Genomic DNA, 20,479 nt, shown 5'->3' on the forward strand with positions numbered 1-20,479 from the left:
TAGTTGAAAAATCAAACCTGGTTCACTGTAAAGATGCAGGGTTTTCTATCTGTAGAACAAAGAACCTCAACCCAAAGCACACACAGCTACTAACACAGTCCAGTTACCCAGACTTAAAAATATATTGTTTTTATGATGGAACCTCCCCAACACACACATACACAAAACAAAAACAGAAACACAACAAAAAAGAGAAAAACTATTTTCTTAATGTTTAGCATTGGGGATCAATGAGGCAGAACCAAATACACATTTTTAAAAGACTAATTTACTCATATTCTATGTAAGAGCAACAAACAACCAGTTTTAAAACTTAGGCTTTTAAAACAGCATCCTTATATAAAGCCGTTGGGGGGGACACCCCTTCCATACATATGAAGCAGTTTAAGCCAATACAACTGGCCAATCAAAATTAGTGAATGCACTGCATCTCTCTGCAGTGGGGAGAAGCGACAAGGTAGGCTGTCACTCTGCAAAAGCTGCTTGGAGCAGGCTTCCCTCTCCAGAGCAGTGCCCTTCCTTTTCCGAAAGCCTGGATCTGAATGCTGTCTCTGGAGACAAGAAGCCTTCAGTATGCTAAATTACTTTCATTACGGATTTTCAAATGCTTATTGACTGCACAGTAAGAAGAGTGAGAGGCTGCTGCAGCGGGAAGCAGCACTCCACATTGTATACATTAGCAGGGCTGCTGAAACAATGGCACAGTCCAGATACATTCTCACTAAGGTCGTTCGGAAGAGATTTTTATAACCCTCTTCCCCAGCCCTGTACTTTCAAATCAACAGAATGAATCAATCAAAACTGGAAATGCTTCAACTACATCAGGAACTCGTCAAATCTCTAGCAGAGGTAAGATGTGCTCCTTATTATAGTAGATAGCTGCTTTTGAAACAGCAGAGTGGGGCAAAATTACTTGGAATTTTTAGCCTAAATTTTTAAGAGTTTGATTATCTACCTCTACTTATTGGTAAATATGTAATTTTTAAATTGATTGCTTTTAAGACATAATGCATTTTAAATGTAATTTTTAGGGTGCACTGTTAGAAAACATTCTGTTCTGTTCTCTATGATGAACTCCAAAAACATCAGCTCTTAAGTCTCTTCAGATATAGCAAATATTCTTAATGTCATTAATATAGCATTTCTCAAGTGCTAAAAGAACATTTATATTTCTTATAAGAACCCAGTTTACTCTTTGGCTGTTTTATGTTAAGATTATAATTGGACATGCTTACTGAAAATTATTTAATATGCAGTTAAGATTTTTTTAACTACCATTTTTCACCCACCTGAGCAATTCATCAAAAGAAATTTATAGTGTCTTATCACTGAATCTGTTTTAATGCGTTAAAGTTCAAACTATGTGCTAATAATTAAGCAAGCTGCAACATTTCCCAGCATGCGGGAAATGTTAAATTTATTACCAAGGGGGAAATGGCAGTATGTTTACTGAATACTAACTGTTCATAATCTCTGACCATTCAAGATCGATTCCAAGAGAAGAGAACTTATTTTTAAATTACAAGTCTTCCTCATGGATATATTTCAATGCTAATTCTGCTGCTCAATAAGGTAACATAGTGCCATTTTTATTTTGGAAAAGAGATTTTATTTGAAGAAGCCTCATTTTATGACTATAGCTATGCCTATAACAGTACAGTTTGCTTATTTGACGAACAAATGCTACATGGCTTAATTTTCTTTAACTAAAGTAACTTGTAATTAATTCAAAATTATTAGGATACCTATTCCTTAATCATTTTTTTGCCTTTTTCACAAGGGCCCACAACTAATTCAGTATACACACCTGACAATCTGAAGAATGCAGCTGACTGAGAGGCTCCCTAGCTCTCTGAACCACAAACTACTAGATATTCTTGTAACACATGATTTTAAGACACTAAGGAGTTAAAGCCTCAGATTAGCTGTGCTGGAACTGAACAAGCTGACAGCATCCCAAGACGATGCTACACAGAATAACCACGAAAAGAAACAAATAGAACTGTAAAAGCCTGAAGACCAACTGGTTTTAAAGGGAAGATCTCTCACACTTTAATACAGCAGAATTATGGACACTACTGATTCTGGAAGAGACAGTAAAGCAAAAACTTCAGACAGGAGAGAGAATGCCATGACGTACCAGCAAGCAGAATGAAGCTTTAGCGAATGTTCTCTGCACTATTTAGATATTCATATCAATTGGTATGACTAATAGATTTTTCCATCTGAGCTTTATGACCAATTATGCATCCTCTTCTAATGAGAACAAACCGAATTAAATAGCAGATGGGTTTTATCAAAAGAGCATGTACTGGATTTATAATATAAAGCAAATTATGTGATCAAGAAATCATTTCAAAATAATGAGAACTGCTGCAGAAACAGCCTGAAAACAAATGGATATCTAAATGCACTGTAGAAGCTAGAAACGTTATGTTTCCTTTTCTATTTTCACGTATTCTGGAAAATAAAGGGACACAAACTTGTATTTCTTGAAAAAGAAAATGCAATTTCTATCATTTGATGAAGTTTCATTTGTCTGAAAATGATGTGTTGTTCTTTAGAAATCCATTAGCCAACTAAATCTCACAATTCATACAATTGAAGTACTCAAATAGCAAATGAATGAATTCCTACCAGACAAGAAATAAAACACAGCTACTCCACTGTTACCAGGAAAAAAATTCATGTCAAAATTGTCAATGACATCATGTATCAATTTGTGAAAAACTACCATGGTGAGCCAAAAGGCCCATAAAGCAACATCACACAGGTAGGTCAGAAGCTGCATGGAGCCCCCAGAAGAAAACAGATGTTTTCTATCATTGCTGTTGTACTTGACAAGTGTGCTTTATTTAATTATAAATGTGATGTGACAAAACAAAGACCTGATGTTCAGCCTGCCATTTCAGAAAATTTAGTTCTCTTAAAATTGCGTATTTATATGAGATTTCAGTCAGCTGAGCCATTTTATATGATAAATATGTACCTGGCGATATCTATTCCAACTAAAATGAAATTAATGTCTTATGTTTCTGAAATATTAATAAAATGCATAAGGCTGTCAAAGGTAACATCAATTTAAATGTCACTGTAAATTTTAGAAAACATTAATTTTTATACTTTAAAATGAAGTATTTTGCTGTTCAAATGCTATACCTGCAGTGTGAAATATACTTGGATATATGAATTCATATGTTAAGCTGAATAACCTCACTGCAGACATTTCAGGTCAGAAAATCAGATATCTAAACTCCTAAACTACGTATTTCCATGAATCAGTCAAAACTGTTTATTTTAGAACTTTTCTTCAAAATTATTCACTGACTGATGTGAAGAAAATATTTATTTCACAGGTAACGTGTAACTTAAAAGCTTCTTCAAAGATGGACTTCAGAATATTTTTTTAATTTCATTTTTCTACCCCACAAATTGTTTAAGCAGAAGAACTGAATACAGTCTTTAAAACCCCTTCAAAAGCATCTACTTCTTAATACATATGAAATTTTAGTTTCCTCTTTCTACAACAAACAAGAGGGTGTGGCCACAAAATAATCAGCCACAAGATTGCTTTTTACTAAGCTTGGGGCTTTTTACTTTAGCATAATATCTTTCCCCCCCCCCCAAATTTCTGTAAGTCTATTGTAAAATGTAGTGGGCATATATACCATGACAAACAAAAGGCCCATCATTTGCCTCTTTCTTTGGAAATAACCCCAAAGTCCACACTATTGACATCTTAGACAATCAGCTCAAGTGTCACTAGAACAGTGGTAAGACAGTGAGAACGAGTTAGTGCTGTGTGGCATTTATCCTTTCAAATGAACACTGGTCCCTTCATTTAGAATCTCACAGGGATAATTACACCTGCACTAATCAGGCTAGAGCACATTAAGACGGCATTCACACTCCATCCACTCACAACACTGTTTTAAATGCAATCTTAAAAGCATTGCAGGAGAATTAGGTTTGCACCCTGAGAAATCGTCTTATTCAGAAGCACTGTCTCTGAAAAATGAACACTTCGGTTATTCCCAGTGAAGTAAACCCTTATTGTACAGATAGTGATCTGCACTACAGAGGAACAATCCCCATATGATTATTTCTTCAAAAATAGAACAATTTCCCTTTACACCAAAAACAATGAAGCCCTGATGTTTTCCAATTCTACATTTTGCATTTTTATTTTTGCAAAATAAAAAAAACTTAAACTAAGAACATGATAAAGAGATATTTTGTTGTTTACAAAGAATATCATGTCTTGTATATCACTTAAACTGCCAAACATCAAATATTCTATTTTATTTTCTAGGGGAAACACCAACTGTTCCAAAAGAATGTGTTTTTCTCCTGTTCTGGAAATCAACATGCAGTCTGAATCAAACGTCACGGTGCGAGATGACATTGATGACATCGACACCAATATGTACCAACCACTGTCATACCCATTAAGCTTTCAAGTGTCTCTCACTGGATTTCTCATGTTAGAAATTGTGCTGGGACTTGGCAGCAACCTTACCGTATTGGTACTTTACTGCATGAAATCCAACTTAATCAACTCTGTCAGTAACATTATTACAATGAATCTCCATGTGCTTGATGTAATAATTTGTGTGGGATGTATTCCTCTAACTATAGTGATCCTTCTGCTCTCACTGGAGAGTAACACTGCTCTCATCTGCTGTTTCCATGAAGCCTGTGTGTCCTTTGCAAGTGTTTCGACAGCTATCAACGTTTTTGCTATTACTCTGGACAGATACGACATCTCTGTAAAACCTGCAAACAGAATTCTGACAATGGGCAGAGCTGTAATGCTAATGACATCCATTTGGATTTTTTCTTTCTTCTCATTCCTGATTCCCTTCATTGAAGTAAATTTTTTCAGTCTTCAAAGTGGAAATACATGGGAAAACAAGACACTGCTGTGTGTCAGTACAAGTGAGTACTATACTGAGCTTGGGATGTACTATCACCTTCTGGTTCAGATCCCCATCTTCTTCTTCACAGTTATAGTCATGCTGATCACATACACCAAGATACTTCAGGCTCTTAATATCCGGATAGGCACTAGATTCTCAACAGGACAGAAGAAGAAAGCTCGGAAGAAAAAGACAATCTCTCTAGCCACACATGAGACCACAGACATGTCACAAAGCAGTGGTGGGAGGAATGTTGTATTTGGTGTGAGAACTTCAGTTTCTGTAATAATTGCCCTCCGGCGAGCTGTGAAACGCCACCGGGAACGACGAGAAAGGCAGAAAAGAGTCTTCAAAATGTCATTATTGATTATTTCTACATTTCTTCTCTGTTGGACACCAATTTCTGTTTTAAATACCACCATTTTATGTTTAGGCCCAAGTGACCTTTTAGTAAAACTAAGATTGTGTTTTCTAGTCATGGCTTATGGAACAACTATATTCCATCCTCTCTTGTATGCATTCACCAGACAAAAATTTCAAAAGGTCTTAAAAAGTAAGATGAAAAAGCGAGTTGTTTCCATAGTTGAAGCTGATCCCATGCCTAATAATGCTGTAATACACAACTCATGGATAGATCCTAAAAGAAACAAAAAGGTAACCTATGAAGACAGTGAAATAAGAGAGAAATGTTTAGTACCTCAGGTTGTCACCGACTAGAGAAAAGTCTCAGCTTCACCAAATACATTCAGAAGAGTTTTAAATTTAAATTGTAAAAATGAATTACTGCCAAATGTAAGAGAAAACATTCTGGGTATTGGTTATGTTGTAAATTTTCAATGTGAATGTCAATTAGATTAGGTCATATATATTCAATTTCTTCATTATTTAATGTATTTGTTGCATGGAAGTTTGTTAAAAAGTAATACCATGTGTATATTTTGTCAATATTATGTCCATCAGAAGATATCCATGTAAGTCATATTTTCTAAAGAATAAATATGTAGCCTTAAAACAGTGTATAACCTTAAAATGTAACTGACAGAGGCATCTACGTTTTTAAAGACAATGTATGAAGTCTATTATTTCTAAGCCACAAACTACAGATATATTTATATGATGACAAGTTGCATAAAGTATTTAACACAAAAAATTATAGTCTCAAAAAAAAAATCAAAGCAAGACTTTCTGTACCACTATGCTATGTTTCTGATATGACTGACTTGTTATAACATTTTAACAACAAAATAATGAACTACATATAAACTTTATTTCTTTTGAATGTAGGAAATATAGGCTATATTAGTATTTCAAAACCATGAGACAATGAATAAATAAACCCTGTATATACATACCAAAATAGGGAAATTTTAAAATTCAAGTTTACTATAAAAAGAAAAGAGATTGAATTCTATTACAAGAGTGATAATGCCTATAATACAAATGAACCAACAATAAAGGGAGGGAAGAAAGCCACAGTAACACCAGCCTTATTCCTCTGTCCTCATTTTGCCTAATCCTACACCAAATGTCCTAGGCTAAAAGAAAACACTGGTCTTAAAAAGCTGCAATAAAGTAATTCTTCACTTAACTCTACTATTTTGTATACAAGACATTAACCATGCAAATTGGAAGGCTGAGCAGAAGATGAAGACCATTTCTGTCACTGTAGAAAAGCCTAACAAAGCCAGATGTTTCTAATTTTGGATACATAGCAACTTATGTGAGGCAGAATTTATACAACATTCCTCTTCAGCCTTCAAAATACAGCAGCTCTGTTTCCAGTCTCCAGGAGATTAAACCAATAATGAACTGTGTAACATTTCTGTCCCACCACCATGTAACTTCAATATTTTTCTCTTAAATCCTCACTTCTTGTTAAAAAATGATTGTTCCTTGTAATTATAGATTGTAATTATAGATAGCTATTTTCATAGCAAACAATAATTTCTTACTTGTTATAATAATCTGGCAATGCATAGTAATACCAAAACTTAGCAACAACTTATTTAAAATAGGTAAGTACCTGCTATATGTAACTGGATAGCTTAACAATAATTATTCTATATTTTAAATACTATATTCACTAATGAAGTAACATACTTTTTAAATTTAAAAGCTCATGTTAAACAACTCAGTATACATCACTTTTTATACAAAGGTAAGATTCATCTAATCAACTTTACTGACTAGCCTAGTCCCTGGGGAAATGAGTGTGATACAGGAGCTTGAAATCACTAAGGTTTCTGGAAAATTAAACTGATTCATTTCTGATTATAATATGAGTGTCAAAACTTGGCAAAGGCCCACTTTCCTTCTGCTTTATGAAATTTAAAAAATGCTGCAGTTTGATAAATTGTAGCATAATCAAATAAAATTTATTTTTGAAACCTAAAATTAAGACTTAATGGTGTTAAGAATTTTTTCACTCAATAAATACATTTGGCCTACAATATATTCTAAAATCTTAATTACAATATTTAATGTATTTTGTACCTGGACTTCCAAACATAAGTTAAAATACTAACACCTAGATTTATAAAATCTTAATTTTAAAACCTAGACTGCTTATAGAGTTGTGTTATGAAAACCCTTTACTGTGTTTTCAGTATTTTAAATCATGAGGTTTATAAGCATTCTAAAGACTTTCGTATAGAAGCTAATTTCTGCCCTGTTAGCCTAATAGGTTTCAAGTATTCTGACCTTCTGAATTAGGAAAAAAAGAGCAAACATTGTAACTTCGCCCTGTGAGCGGCTATCTGTTCATTGGTCTTCAAAGTTATATCTACTGACTTACAACAAACAAAATCTGTACCTGTGTACACCTTGCCTAAAACCTCAAGTAGCTTTTAATGTGCTAAATAGTAGAGAACGTGTAAAAAGCAGTGCAGAAGAAAATACATAAATGTCTGTGACCGCTGACCTCTTGGTAAAGGAGAGTTTAGCTGACCTCAAGTTTTCACTGACTTATACTCTAGTGAAAAAACAAAGCATTGTTTTCCTCGGGTGTCTTCTGCTTTGGTGGGTTTTTTTTTCCCCTCCTTTTTTCACTAGTAATTTTTCACCCAAGAACATTTTTGCTAATTTTTTCTTTTATAATGAAAACTCTTTTTGCAAATGCAATAGAGGCAGGAGGGAACTTGGTATGGACTGTTTCCTACAATTCTATTTTTATATCCATGTGCTTCCAAACTGTGCTTTCAGATATAGATGCTAACATCTTCAGTTAGTTGAGTCAGCTATGCTAAGCAGGAGCTCTTATGAAAATCTGTATCATCTTTTTTGTTTTGTTTGCCAATCTAAAAAATTTATTACTCCACAAAAAAAGATGTTCAATCCTATTGTGAAGTTTAATTCTTCACAATTATGCTTTTTAAAAGGCTGTATTGTATATTTCATAATGTTAGTCATATTCACGTAAGTGATCAGATTTTTCTATCTCAAAAAGAAAAAGAAAAACTACAATAAAATCTCATTTCTCCAGGTTTAAAACTGGGACTTCTCCAGCCAGACAGGTAAGACTGGCAACCAGAGTTTAATTCCTGGAACTCACATAAAGGTAGAAGAGAAACAATACCACAGAGCGGCCCTCTAACCTTCAAAAGTATAGTTTGGTACTTGAGCATGTGTGCATACACATACTCTGAATAAAAAAAAAAAAATTGTTAAATCATACTCAAGAGTAAAAATAAAATTTAAGAAAATAGTTATTAGAATTTTATTACACACAGTAATTTTGAGGCCATATTTCAAGGTCAAAAACATTTTTTAATTTTATTACATTTTGTGGTTATATATTTAGGTTGTGGAATTCAATTGGCCTGTAAATTTCTGCCATACACAAGCATTATGTCAGAAATGTTGAATTACAGAAAAAAAGGTCATGAGCCCCAGGAATGTAAGAATCCAAAATCAAGGTATACCTCAAGCACTGCTTATGAGGAATGCTTGGGATGGAGTGCCACAGGTTACTGCAGTATTTTCAAACACCTGTACACATTTAATGAAATAACTTAAAGAAGGGTCTAATTCTAATTACAAGTTTCATCTATTTCATATACACATGTCCTAAAGGTGGTTTATGGAATATTTTAATGTGACTGCATTTGAACTGAAACCATTACATTAAGTCAAGTGTAGACTATTCCCCCTGTGTCCTGTCCAGAAAGTTTCAGATTATAGAATATTTTAGATTTTCAGATTACTGACGCTTGAGCTATCTTAAAAAGTGTGAAAATACCTGAAAGAGGAGGCAGACAGCATAAATATGATAAAAGACAAGTAATATTTTAGGAGACTAAAGAAAGACAAGTAATATTTTAGGAGACTAAAGAAGAAAACAATTATATTGAATTTACTAAAATTATAACAATGTACTACTGAGGAAAACTATTACAACATATTCCACACACACAAAAAAGAAAATTGCTGTGTAGAAGAAAATTAATCGGGTAGGGAAAAGTTGTTTAGGAAGTTACATTGGGCCATTACACAAGACCTGAAATACCAGCAGAAACATGGAAGAAAGTAATAACAAGAAGGGCAAGCCTCAGAATCATCAACAAGTGTAATATGCACTGGCTGCCGAGGGCCAAAATAATGGCAGCAGCCCAGCAAAGAATCAACAGCTGGGACAGGCAGTTAGTTACAGTGGCAAGCACCAGGCTTTCCTAGTTAACTAAAGACAACTGGTGTTAAGAAAATGAAGAATGAAGCATGGCCACATGGGGAACCACACAGACCAGATGACCTTCCAAAATGGCTAACAAGGGCAAAACTAAAAATCTGGGGAAGGAAAATTCAATAAAGTAAAATGAATATTATTCATGAATGTTTTCATTACCAAAAAACATTTAGACTGATGGGATTTGGGGGTTTTAGTTTTGATTTTGAGACAGAGTCTCACTAACCCTGGCTGGTATGGAATTAACCATGCAAACCTAAACAGCCTCAAACTCAGAGATATGTATATTTCTGTTTTCTAAATGTTGGGATGAAAGGCCAGGCATCTAAACTGAAATCTCAACATTGATTTTTTTTAATTATCTACTTTACATACCATAGTTTGTTTATAATATATATTATAAATACACACGCACATACACACACACATATATATTTACTTACCATATATCACTTTACCAAGGCCTTATTCTATATATACTTTACAAAACGCTGCATTCCTGCACCACATAAAACCAAATGTGATGCCTGAAATCCTAGCACATAGCTGAGGGTGGGAGGATGGTAAGTTCAAGATCATTCTTGGCTAAATACAGAGCTTGAGGCTAGCATAAACTACATAAAACCCTTTCTCAAAATAAAATGAAATAACATAAAATATAATGACAGTATAACAGCATGCATAAACAGAAAATAAAAGTCATTCTTTACCTTTTTCACAGCAATAATTCATAACGAGCATAAATTCAATTCTTTATATACATATCTTCATTATTTGTTAATGGATGCATAAAATTGTTGTTGTTGCTGTTGTTGTTTTCAGATAGGGTCTAACTGCATAGCTCTGACTGTCCTGGGATGGACTATGTAGGCCAAGCTAGCCTTGGACTCAGAAATCAATCTACCTCTACCCTCTATCACAACCTCCTGAGTACTGGAATTTAAAGGATAAGTCACCACATCTGGATCATAAACATAATATTTTAAATTAAGATTTGTTTAAAATATAGCATTGTTTAAAATATAAGAAATACTATTAAAGGATCAAATAATTAAACCTTTTTTATAGACACAAACAGCTTCAAGCTGTACTTCAAGATCACCTTGAAAAATTCAAGAAAGGATTCTATTTCTTAACTTGATATCAGAAGCAAATATTTTTTCTAAATAGACACAAAAAAAGAAAAAAAAAAAACTACAGAACGTCTTTTCTTCCTTTCCTTAAATTAAATGTGAAATATGTAAACAAAGGAACTTTTTGGAGAGTATTTACTTTACAGTTCAGAGATGACCATTTGCAGACAGTCTGCAGACCCCTTTGATGACATAATGAGACAAAAAAAAAAAAAAAGAAACATGAGTTAACTTATAATAAATGTTACATGGAAAAATGGTATCTTGATGCTATCATAAGAGAGAAAAATAAGGAGATATGCCAGTCAAAGACCTAGAAGGGGCTGAAGACACACAGTTCAGTGGTTAAGAACATTGTTTGTTCTTCCAAAGGACTCAAGTTCCATTCTTAGCACCCACATCAGAAAGCCCACAACCTCCTGTTAACTCTAGCTCCAAGAAGCTCCACATACTCCTGCATCCATGTGGCATTCACATACACATGCACAAGTAATAAAAACAAATCTGTTTTTAAAAGACAAAATACTCAGAGATATTCAGCTCACAGAGAAACACAAATAGAACTGTGGGTTAGAGTTAACAAAAGAAAACTAATTCAAAACTGACCTTCCTTCAAAAACCATTCAAATAATGAAAGACTCTCTAGCTCACTAGCTAGATACATTTGAAATATAAGTTAACACTCTACCATAAAAAGTACAGTAACAATTAGAACATTAAAGTAATTGCACATATTTGGAAAGAGTGGTATCTGATTAAAAAGAGTGGACTTGTTACTAATACAAAAGATATCACTGCCAAGGGAATATTCATTTTTACAACTGAACAGAGCTCAGTAAACTCAATGGAAATATCATTCCCCTTTCTCATAAAAAAAGTGAAGATAACCCTAAGTGTCTCTACCATTCTTGTCACACGATTTTTACAGGCCCCAATAAGCTGCATCCTTGGCTTTCAGGCATGACAGCTTTGTACTTCCACCAGTAAGTGGTAAAAGGAGCTGTCATTCATGTCACTGCCACCAATATCAAGTCTACCACTATCAAACCCTGAAGCATCTCTAGATAAAAGCAAGCTGAGTCTGTCTGGGAGCAAGGTCATTTTCCTCACCCTGCTTCCATGAAAGCAATGTGTCATAGTTTCCTGAGAGGCATTAGCAGGGCAGACTACAAAGCATATCTACCAAGTTTTCCAGATGAAAAGAAATAACAGCACAAGACAGAATAATAACATTATAAAGACATTACTTTCCCTTTAGAGTTATAGCCATAATAATTCTCAAGGTAGACAGAAAGTTTTAATTTAATATAAAAATTTCATGTTAATGCTGACAAACTGCGGACTCTGGCCACACTACACATAGACTGTAGGAGTGAGAAACATAAATGGTAATGCAGAGAAAAAGACAAATATATCAGCAAATCATATTACTCATAATTCCATGTCATAGTCTATATATGGGCTATTCCTATTGGTACAAAATATTATATGTTGACTGGATAGAGAAGATTACTGTATTATTCATGCCACAGAGCCAGCTGAAATGGAAACACTAGCCAGGCATGGTGGTGTACATCTTTATTTCCAGTGCTCAAGACAGCAGAGACAGGCAGTTTTCTACGAGTTTATGTCATCCTGGTGTATTCCAGACCAGTCAGTATTATATGGTGAGACCATGCCTCAAAAAAGAAAGAAAGAAAGAAAGAAAGAAAGAAAGAAAGAAAGAAAGAAAAAAATTTGCCTACTCCACACTTTAATGGTTTTCTTTCCATGTTTTTCTTAATTTTGTTATAGAACAAAATGTTAGCAAACTACAGCTACCTTACTGTACAAAGCTGTCTTAACTACATATATTACAATAAGTTGATTATTGTAAACTTATAAAAATGAAAACTTTTATAATGTCTTCCCCAAAAACGTGCCTGACATTCTAATCCATAAAAAAATACTAGAGGAATTGAAAGTGAACAGTTGTTTAGTTTCCTGTATCCTGCTTAAAATAGTACTCAAAATGTAGTCAGCCTCTGTCAGAATCCTCTACAATGCTGATTTAAAATGCCTACTCCTTCTGGGCCAGCAAAATGAAAAGTATTTGTCACCAAGCCTTAAGACCTAAGTTCAATATCCAGGACCTACATAATGGAAGAAGACCAACCTTCATAAGTTGTCTTCTACCCCTCTATAGTGTCTTGACACATGCACGTGCGTGCACGCGCACGCACACACACACACACACACGCACACGCACACGCACACACATACACACACATAAATATAATGCCAACTTAGGGGCCCTTCTGACTTTCTCAACCAAGATCTCTAAGATTTTAACCCTGAAAAGTTCATTTTAAGTAACTACTTTCAGGTTATCCGACTGTTCAAGTATCTCATCAGCTGACTTAAAAGCAGCCACAGTAGCTCTGGCTGGAAGTCTGAGTTGGGCCAATACAAAGGCGGGAGCAGAATGATCACTGACTCAGGATGGGTGAGTAATACAACAAAAAACATCTCAAAGAAGTGGGAGAAGGAGAAATCACTAATTTGATTATCCAAAGACAAAAGGTTCATGGTATTCAGGCTTCTAATAATGGAGAAGTTATAGATGCAGCTCATTCTGAATTCAATTCATATTAAACTGCCTTCTTAAAGAAAAATGAAATTATTAATCATAACTACTTAATCACACATACTATAATCAATCTACAGAGACATTAGGATCCTAAGGACATAAATTGTTTTACAAATAAATTCTTGATAAAACATTTCCATTAAAAAACATACATTCACTAGACCTGATAACATAAGTCTGGCATCCCAGCTAGAAGGCTGAGCTGAAAAAGGCTCACAGGTTCAAGACATTCAAAGCCTGGTTGGGTTACTAAGATCCTGTCACAAAATTAAAAACAGCTGGATGATTTGGCTCAGTTGTTGCCTATCAAAGTGTGTAGCTCTGTGTGTGTGTGTGTGTGTGTGTGTGTGTGTGTGTGTGTGTGCATGTGTGCATGTATTTGTGTATGTGTACACTCTGAGAATATAAAATGGTACAACTATGAAAAATGACTATATATATGTATGTACATTATATATTATGATATATATGTATACATATAATTCAGCCAAGATAGTTAATAATAATAACCCATGACCACTGTCTATAATTAAATTGATATTCTAATGAGTAGGTACTATTTTTGAATATTTTTAACCTTTTTAACACAATATTAAAATTTAACACTGAACATAACAAATAATAATTACCTCTGAATGCAAGAAAGGGGTGGGGAGTGTGCCTGGAGTGATGCCTCCTCAGACTGAGCACTGGCTGCTCTTGCAGCAGATCCAGATTTGGTACCCAATACCTACATTTGGTTCACAAGCATCTACAACTCAAGTTCAAGGAATCCAACACTGTCTTCAGGCCTCTCTGGCTACTAGATATACACTGATATATATATTATATATCAAACACCCATATACATAACATAAAAATTGATTTTTAAAAATTCCTCAAAAGTAATAACAAAAAGCAGTCTCCCATTCATATAATCATGGGTACGTCTGGCTTGAAAATTCTTCTTGCCTAAATTTTAAAATATTACAACAGAAATCCGGGGTAAGTTATAACACAGTAAGGGATCAGTCAATCAAGAAGAATGATCCCTCCAACTGGATTAAAAATATATGTTCCTAAAATTGAAGAAGACCCACCAGGCCATATCCTTCCTCTCCTTCACTTACCTTCTAACCTTCAAATATTTACTACTTAAGAGAAATACACGGAGTGACTGGCCTTAAGAAGTATCACCCAGACATCTTCCCTCTCAAAAGTCAGAAGCAAATGAATGGTAATGGTATTGTTATATGTGGATCAAGATGTGAAAAAGCACCTGACTTGGGGAGGGAACATCCAGAAAGCCAATCTACCTTTGCACAGAGTGGGCTGGAAAGAATTTTTGAAATGACAAGCAAAAGAATTCAATTTTCATTAACCAACTTGAAAATTCTTCTTGCCTAAAATTTACAATTCTCATTAAGACATTTGTACCTGAGATTGAATGAATTTTGTAGCCTATCAAATGCTGTTTCTTTTAGATGTAATAATCTATCAATAACCATTTATACTAACAAAAGTGTTGACTGGTTTCACAGTCTAAGTGTTTGGAAGAGCTTTGTGAGTACCATATGCCACAGGACCCACTCGGTAGAATCACTGACTATCCAGAGCTGCCAAAGCAGTGTAATCAGACCTCATCTTCCTCACTGCTGAATACGGGTCTGCAACCTTGTGAGTGCTCATAAAACCATTCCACAAATCATAAATTCTAGCTAGCAATATGTACAAATCTATTATCTCATAAGCACTAAAAAAAAAAAAAAAAAAAAAAAATGGAAGCACTTTAAAGACCCACAATGACAGCACTCAGCCCTCACACCAAATTCAAACATTGCATAAAACAATTTCTATGTGCTTACAAAAGTGGTAGAGATAAAACAAATATGTTAACCTCTGTATCACAAAACAAAACATAATAAAACTAAAAAAAATAATTTAATTTAATATAAGAAGAGCAATGGTGTCCAAAGGAAATGAAGCACATGTGCTCAAAGAAGCTGGAGAAGGAATTGGCACTTGAATTTTTAATGAGGATGAGACTGGCTTGTGAAATCCGGGCAAGCGGAGGTCCACACAAAGCAATCATGAACACATACACGAAGCAAGCTTTACATTAGGGGACAAGTCTGAGTGTTACCCAGACTGAATATGAAACACAGAGAATCAGGAAGCTGGGGTATTAACTCATTTTGTTACACACACACAAAGAAAATTTGTTTTTATTTTATTAAGCATTTTGCTGTCTTTGTATCTTTAGACTTCAGATACTGATACAGACAATTCTTTTTTATAAATATTTCTAATGACTGCATTTTGCTTTTAATCTAGAGTTTGTCCACCCAGTGAGGATTTTTCTGATCTAGTCACATCTGTTACTCTGGATATTGTTCAGGGATTTCTTTCCTAGTGTTTCTTCCCATCTGCCAACCCCAGGTATTCTAGTATTATCTAAATCATCAGGAAATATTTAGTGACCAAAGAATAGGAAGCAATAAAGAGTGTTTTAATAGCATCCTTGACACTGGGAGTTTAATACATTTTCTTTTTTCTTAATTCTTAAAGTTTATAATAAGGGTGATCAGATGCTCATATACATACAAAATAGATTGAGATAGCAAAGTTTTATTCACTGTAAAGGTATGCTTTTATTATTATTTTACATTTTGACTTAGTTCTTTGAGAGTTTTAAGCTTAATACAATCTGTTTGGATCATATTCACATACCCTGCTCTTCCCAGATCCACTCTCTTGCATCCCTATCTAATTAACTTTGTGTCCTTAAACAAACAAACAAACAAACAAACAAAAAACCTTTAAGAACAATTCAGTCCCTAAATCCAGTAAATATCTTCAATACCTCTCCCTCTCCCCCTCCATCCCCCCTCCCTTCCTCCCTCCCTCTCTCTCATCACATTTACCTCAATATCTAGACCACTCTGATGTGAGAGGTTAGCAATCTCACAAAATTTTCATTTTTCCTCCTAAATCGCAATTCCACTAATTTTTTCACCATCTAATTATACTATTTATACCTACATTTTACTGAAACTTAAATACAATGTAATATTTAACAGAAAATCATAGAAAGCCAGATAGAATGGTACATGCCTATAGTCCCTCAACTAGGGAAGTAGAGGCAAGAGAATAAGAAGTTCAGGGCCAGCCAATAAGACATCTGTCTCAAAAACAAAATAAACAAACAAAAACACAGAAAGCAAAGAAGTCTAAGAAGAAAACGGAGGAGGAAGGAGAAAAGAAATGTCCCAGTAAGAGATCTATATTTTTCAAATGTAGAATCAGAGTATCTTACAAGTTACATAAGACATTTCAAAAAACACATTTACAAAAATATATACATATATATCATTGTTTTTCAACTTAGAAACTATAAAACACAGCGAAATCTAACTACAAATAATAGTAAGTTAAAAGTGACAAAAATACAATAACAAACTCAATCTCAAGATTTGAACGAGAAAGTCCAATTTAAAAAAAAAAAAAACCCAAACAAATAAGAAGTCTTATAAAATAATAGACATTTCCAACCTAGAAGGAATGGGTTATTCACAAAATAACTGAGGCGTGAAGCATTCAAGTTAAATGCATATTTGTTCCTAGAGTCAGTAAGTAGTGGCTCCAGGAAGCAAGGGCTCCTTACACTCTAGGTAACAGTAAGTGGTACTGCTTGGAGTGTGGTGTGGTTGCTATGTAAACAAGCTATACCCAAATATCTTATGCATGGATAAAAATGAAGACGTAAAAATATCTGAAGATACCAAGGTGAATACATTTGAAATACTGTGGTAAGAAGCAAACATAGCCCAATAGGTAAACAAGTAACATGCATAATTAAAAATAACTAGATGAAACATTAAAAAATAAAATTAGAAAATGTCTATCACAGATAAGGTTGTTATGAACATAGTGGAGCATGTGCCCCTGTGGTATGGCAGGGGACCTTTTGGGTATATGTTCAAGAGTGGTGTAGTTGGGTCTTCAGGTAGATAGATCTATTTCTAATCTTCTGAGGAACCTCCAGATTGATTTCCAGACCAAATGTCCCACAATGGAAGAATAGATACAGAAACTGTGGTTCATTTACACAATGGAGTACTACTCAGCTATTAAGAACAAGGACATGAGGTTTGCAGGCAAATGGATGGAACTAGAAAATATGATCCTGAGTGAGGTAACTCAGACCTAAAAGGACATGCATGGTATGTACTCACTAATAAGTAAATATTAACCAAAAAGGTACAGAATTCCCAGGATACAATCCACAGAACTCAAAAAGGTTATCAAGGCAAAGGGTCCATGTAAGGATGCTTCAATCCCACTTGGGAAGGAAAATAAACCAATCACAGGAAGCAGAGGGAGGGAGCTGGGTAGGAGAGGGGAGGGGGAGGGGAATCAGGTATAGGGGGTGGGGGTTGGAGACAGCAGAGAAGCCCTGAAGGCCAACAGAATGAATGAAAATATGCAAACTCTGGGAGAGGGAGGGGGAGGGAAAGGGGGGACCATCGAGAAAGTACCAGAGACTTGGGAGGTGAGAAACTCTCAGGACTCAAAGGAAGGGACCTTAGATGAAATGCCCAACAGTGAGGGGAGGGAACTTGTACCTCCAGTAGAAAGACAGGACATCAAGTAGAGGGATAGGGTTGCCATCCCACAGTCAAAGCCTCTGACCAAGAATTGTTCTGTTTGAAAAAACTGCAGGTACAAAAATAGAGAAGAGACTGAGGGAAAGGTGGTCCAGTGATCGGCTCAACTTGGGATTCAGCTCAAGGGGAGGTTCCAACACCTGACACTATTACTGATGCTACGGTATGCTTACAGAAAGGAGCCTAGTATGGCTGTCCTTCAAGAGGCCCAATAAGCAGCTGACTGACACAGATACTTATACTCAACCATTAGACTGAAGTTGGGGACCTCTGTGGTTGAACTAGAGAAAGGCTGGAAGAAGCTAAGGAGGGCAACCCCATAGGAAGACCAGCAGTCTCAACTACTTGGGACCTCTGAGATCTCTCAGCCACTGAACGACTAACAAGGCAGCACACACAAGCTGGTCCAAGGCCCCTGACACATATACAGCAGAAGACTGCCTAGTCTGGCACACCTAACCCCTCCAGCCTAACCCTCGAGAAACTTGAGGCTCAAGAGAGAGGGTAGGCCGGGGTTGGGGGGTACATCCTCCTCGAGCCGGAGAGGGGGGAGGAGGAATGGGATGAGGAACTGTGTAAGGGTGGACTGGGAGGGAGGCAATGACTGATAGTAAAAAAATTTTAAAAATTAGAAAATGTCTGCCTAGTCAATATAATATAGCAAATACGCCTCTATTAGCAAGAGTATTTACAAAACATGGAAAAGAATAGTTCACTTACTAGTTCAAAACAAGAATACAAAGCATATGCAACCATGAACAATAAGAACACATTCAAATCAGAATTAAAGCCACACACACATATGTATGTCACCTTCACATCATTTAAAAATTAACTTTTAGGATCCATTTTATTTGCATAAAGAGGAGTGAGAGCAAAGAGAAGGTGTGCACATGCACATACATGTTTGGTGGAAAGCAGACCACAACTTTCAGATATCAATCGTAACCTTTCCCCTCTATTTGAGCTGGAGAAATCAAATTCAGGTTGCCAAGCTGGGCAACAAGAGCTATTACCCACTGAGCTGACCTCTGACTTTTTGAGGGATCTAACTCAGGTTGTCACTCATGTGGCAAGTACCTTATTGACTGAGTCATCTTTCCAGCTCTCAAGATGCATTTTTAAAAGAAACAGAAATCCAACCCCTGCTGCTCTAGCTATGTGATCATGAAAGTGCTGCCTTACCTCAAGAGACTCGGTCCATCTTAAATGACATTACCTCAAAGGTGAAAACTACCTCATGATGTAAGACACAGCACTTGGATCTGGGATCTAGGCAGCCCTTACCGCACTACTACAGAATTTGTATAAAAACAGTGAACAATGCCATTTCTATTCAAGTATGTGATATGGTCTTTTGATTGTTTGCTTTTGTTTTGTGAGACAGGGTTTCTCTGTAGAGCCTTCGCTGTCCTGGAACTCCATCCATAGACCAGGCTGGCCTAAAAATCAGATATTCACCTCTACTGCAAGTGCTTAACGGGATAAAGACATGCATCTCCATTTAAAGGGGTAAGATATAAAAAGGCAGTCACTATGACTTCTCTAAGGTACTTCAGGAACTTAGATTTTACTTTCCTTAAGTATATTTTATTATCCTTCAAGTACCCATCTCTAAATTGAAAATATGTAGACTAAGATCTCAACATTTTATCCTCAGAAAACAAATCCATGAGAAAAGCCAGGTGTGTGGGCCCATCCTTGTAATCCCAGCACTCAGTAAGCTGGGGCAGGAGAAATGCCAGAAATCTGAGGTCAGCATCAGTTACATAGTTAAGTTCCATGCCAACTTGGACTGAAGAATAAGACCTGGTTTGGATGGAAAAATTCATGAGGAATGGTCACATTAAAAAAAAAAATTCTGAAACTGCAGATGCACTTTTGAATACAGAAAGGCAAAACAACCAGAGTATGGCATGTGCCCAACATGACCAGTAAAATGTGGCAAACTTTTTTCTTTCATTTTTTTCTACAAAATTAAAATGATGAGAGAAAAAACAGCCTTTGGGGACTCGGCTATATGTCATGCAAGAACTCAGGCAATTCTATAACTTCTGTCTCATTAAACCTCCTCAACAGTCTTTAGATATGGGGAAAAAAATCAATAGCCACCAAGGCAGATTGAAATGGAATTTAAACCATGATCTAAATATTTTCACATTTGATCTTCCTGTCTCAATCTAAATTTAACAGCAGAAATGTTTGTAATCATTTCTAATTTTATATTCTTGAGTCTCTAAAGGGTTGGCAATGTATCACTCTAATGAATGAAGAATTTATGTACACTGTGTTGTTCTAACCATTACGTTAAAATAATGCCCTACAAGTACACATTCAAGAAGATTTTGTAAGTCATTTGCTCTCAGTGGAAATCTTCCTAACATTTCTTTTTAGCTTTTATTTTTCATTACTACAGTTTGACTCACCTTAAAATACCAATTTTATTACTTAGTCTTAAGTAGTAATTTTCT

General features: G+C 35.3%; 2 protein-coding genes across 3 annotated transcripts in view; one reads left to right on the forward strand and one right to left on the reverse strand.

The window, feature by feature from the left end:
- Positions 1 to 20,479, reverse strand: part of Cog5 (component of oligomeric golgi complex 5) — a 288,970-nt gene that overhangs the window by 208,265 nt on the left and 60,226 nt on the right. The gene's annotated exons all lie outside the window — the stretch shown is intronic.
- Gpr22 (G protein-coupled receptor 22) lies at positions 418 to 7,320 on the forward strand. Of its 2 annotated transcripts, XM_034514298.2 has the most exons (3): positions 418 to 849; positions 1,781 to 2,773; positions 4,313 to 7,319. In XM_034514298.2, the coding sequence occupies exons 2-3, from the start codon at positions 2,736 to 2,738 to the stop codon at positions 5,634 to 5,636; spliced, it is 1,362 nt and encodes a 453-aa protein (XP_034370189.1). In that variant the 5' UTR covers positions 418 to 849; positions 1,781 to 2,735; the 3' UTR covers positions 5,637 to 7,319. The 2 variants fall into 2 exon arrangements, with proteins under 2 accessions (XP_034370189.1, XP_034370190.1); XM_034514299.2 differs by lacking the exon at positions 1,781 to 2,773 and having other exon boundaries at positions 450 to 849; positions 4,313 to 7,320.

The sequence above is a fragment of the Arvicanthis niloticus genome, chromosome 11 (genome assembly GCF_011762505.2).
Source record: "Arvicanthis niloticus isolate mArvNil1 chromosome 11, mArvNil1.pat.X, whole genome shotgun sequence".
Lineage (NCBI taxonomy): Eukaryota > Metazoa > Chordata > Mammalia > Rodentia > Muridae > Arvicanthis > Arvicanthis niloticus.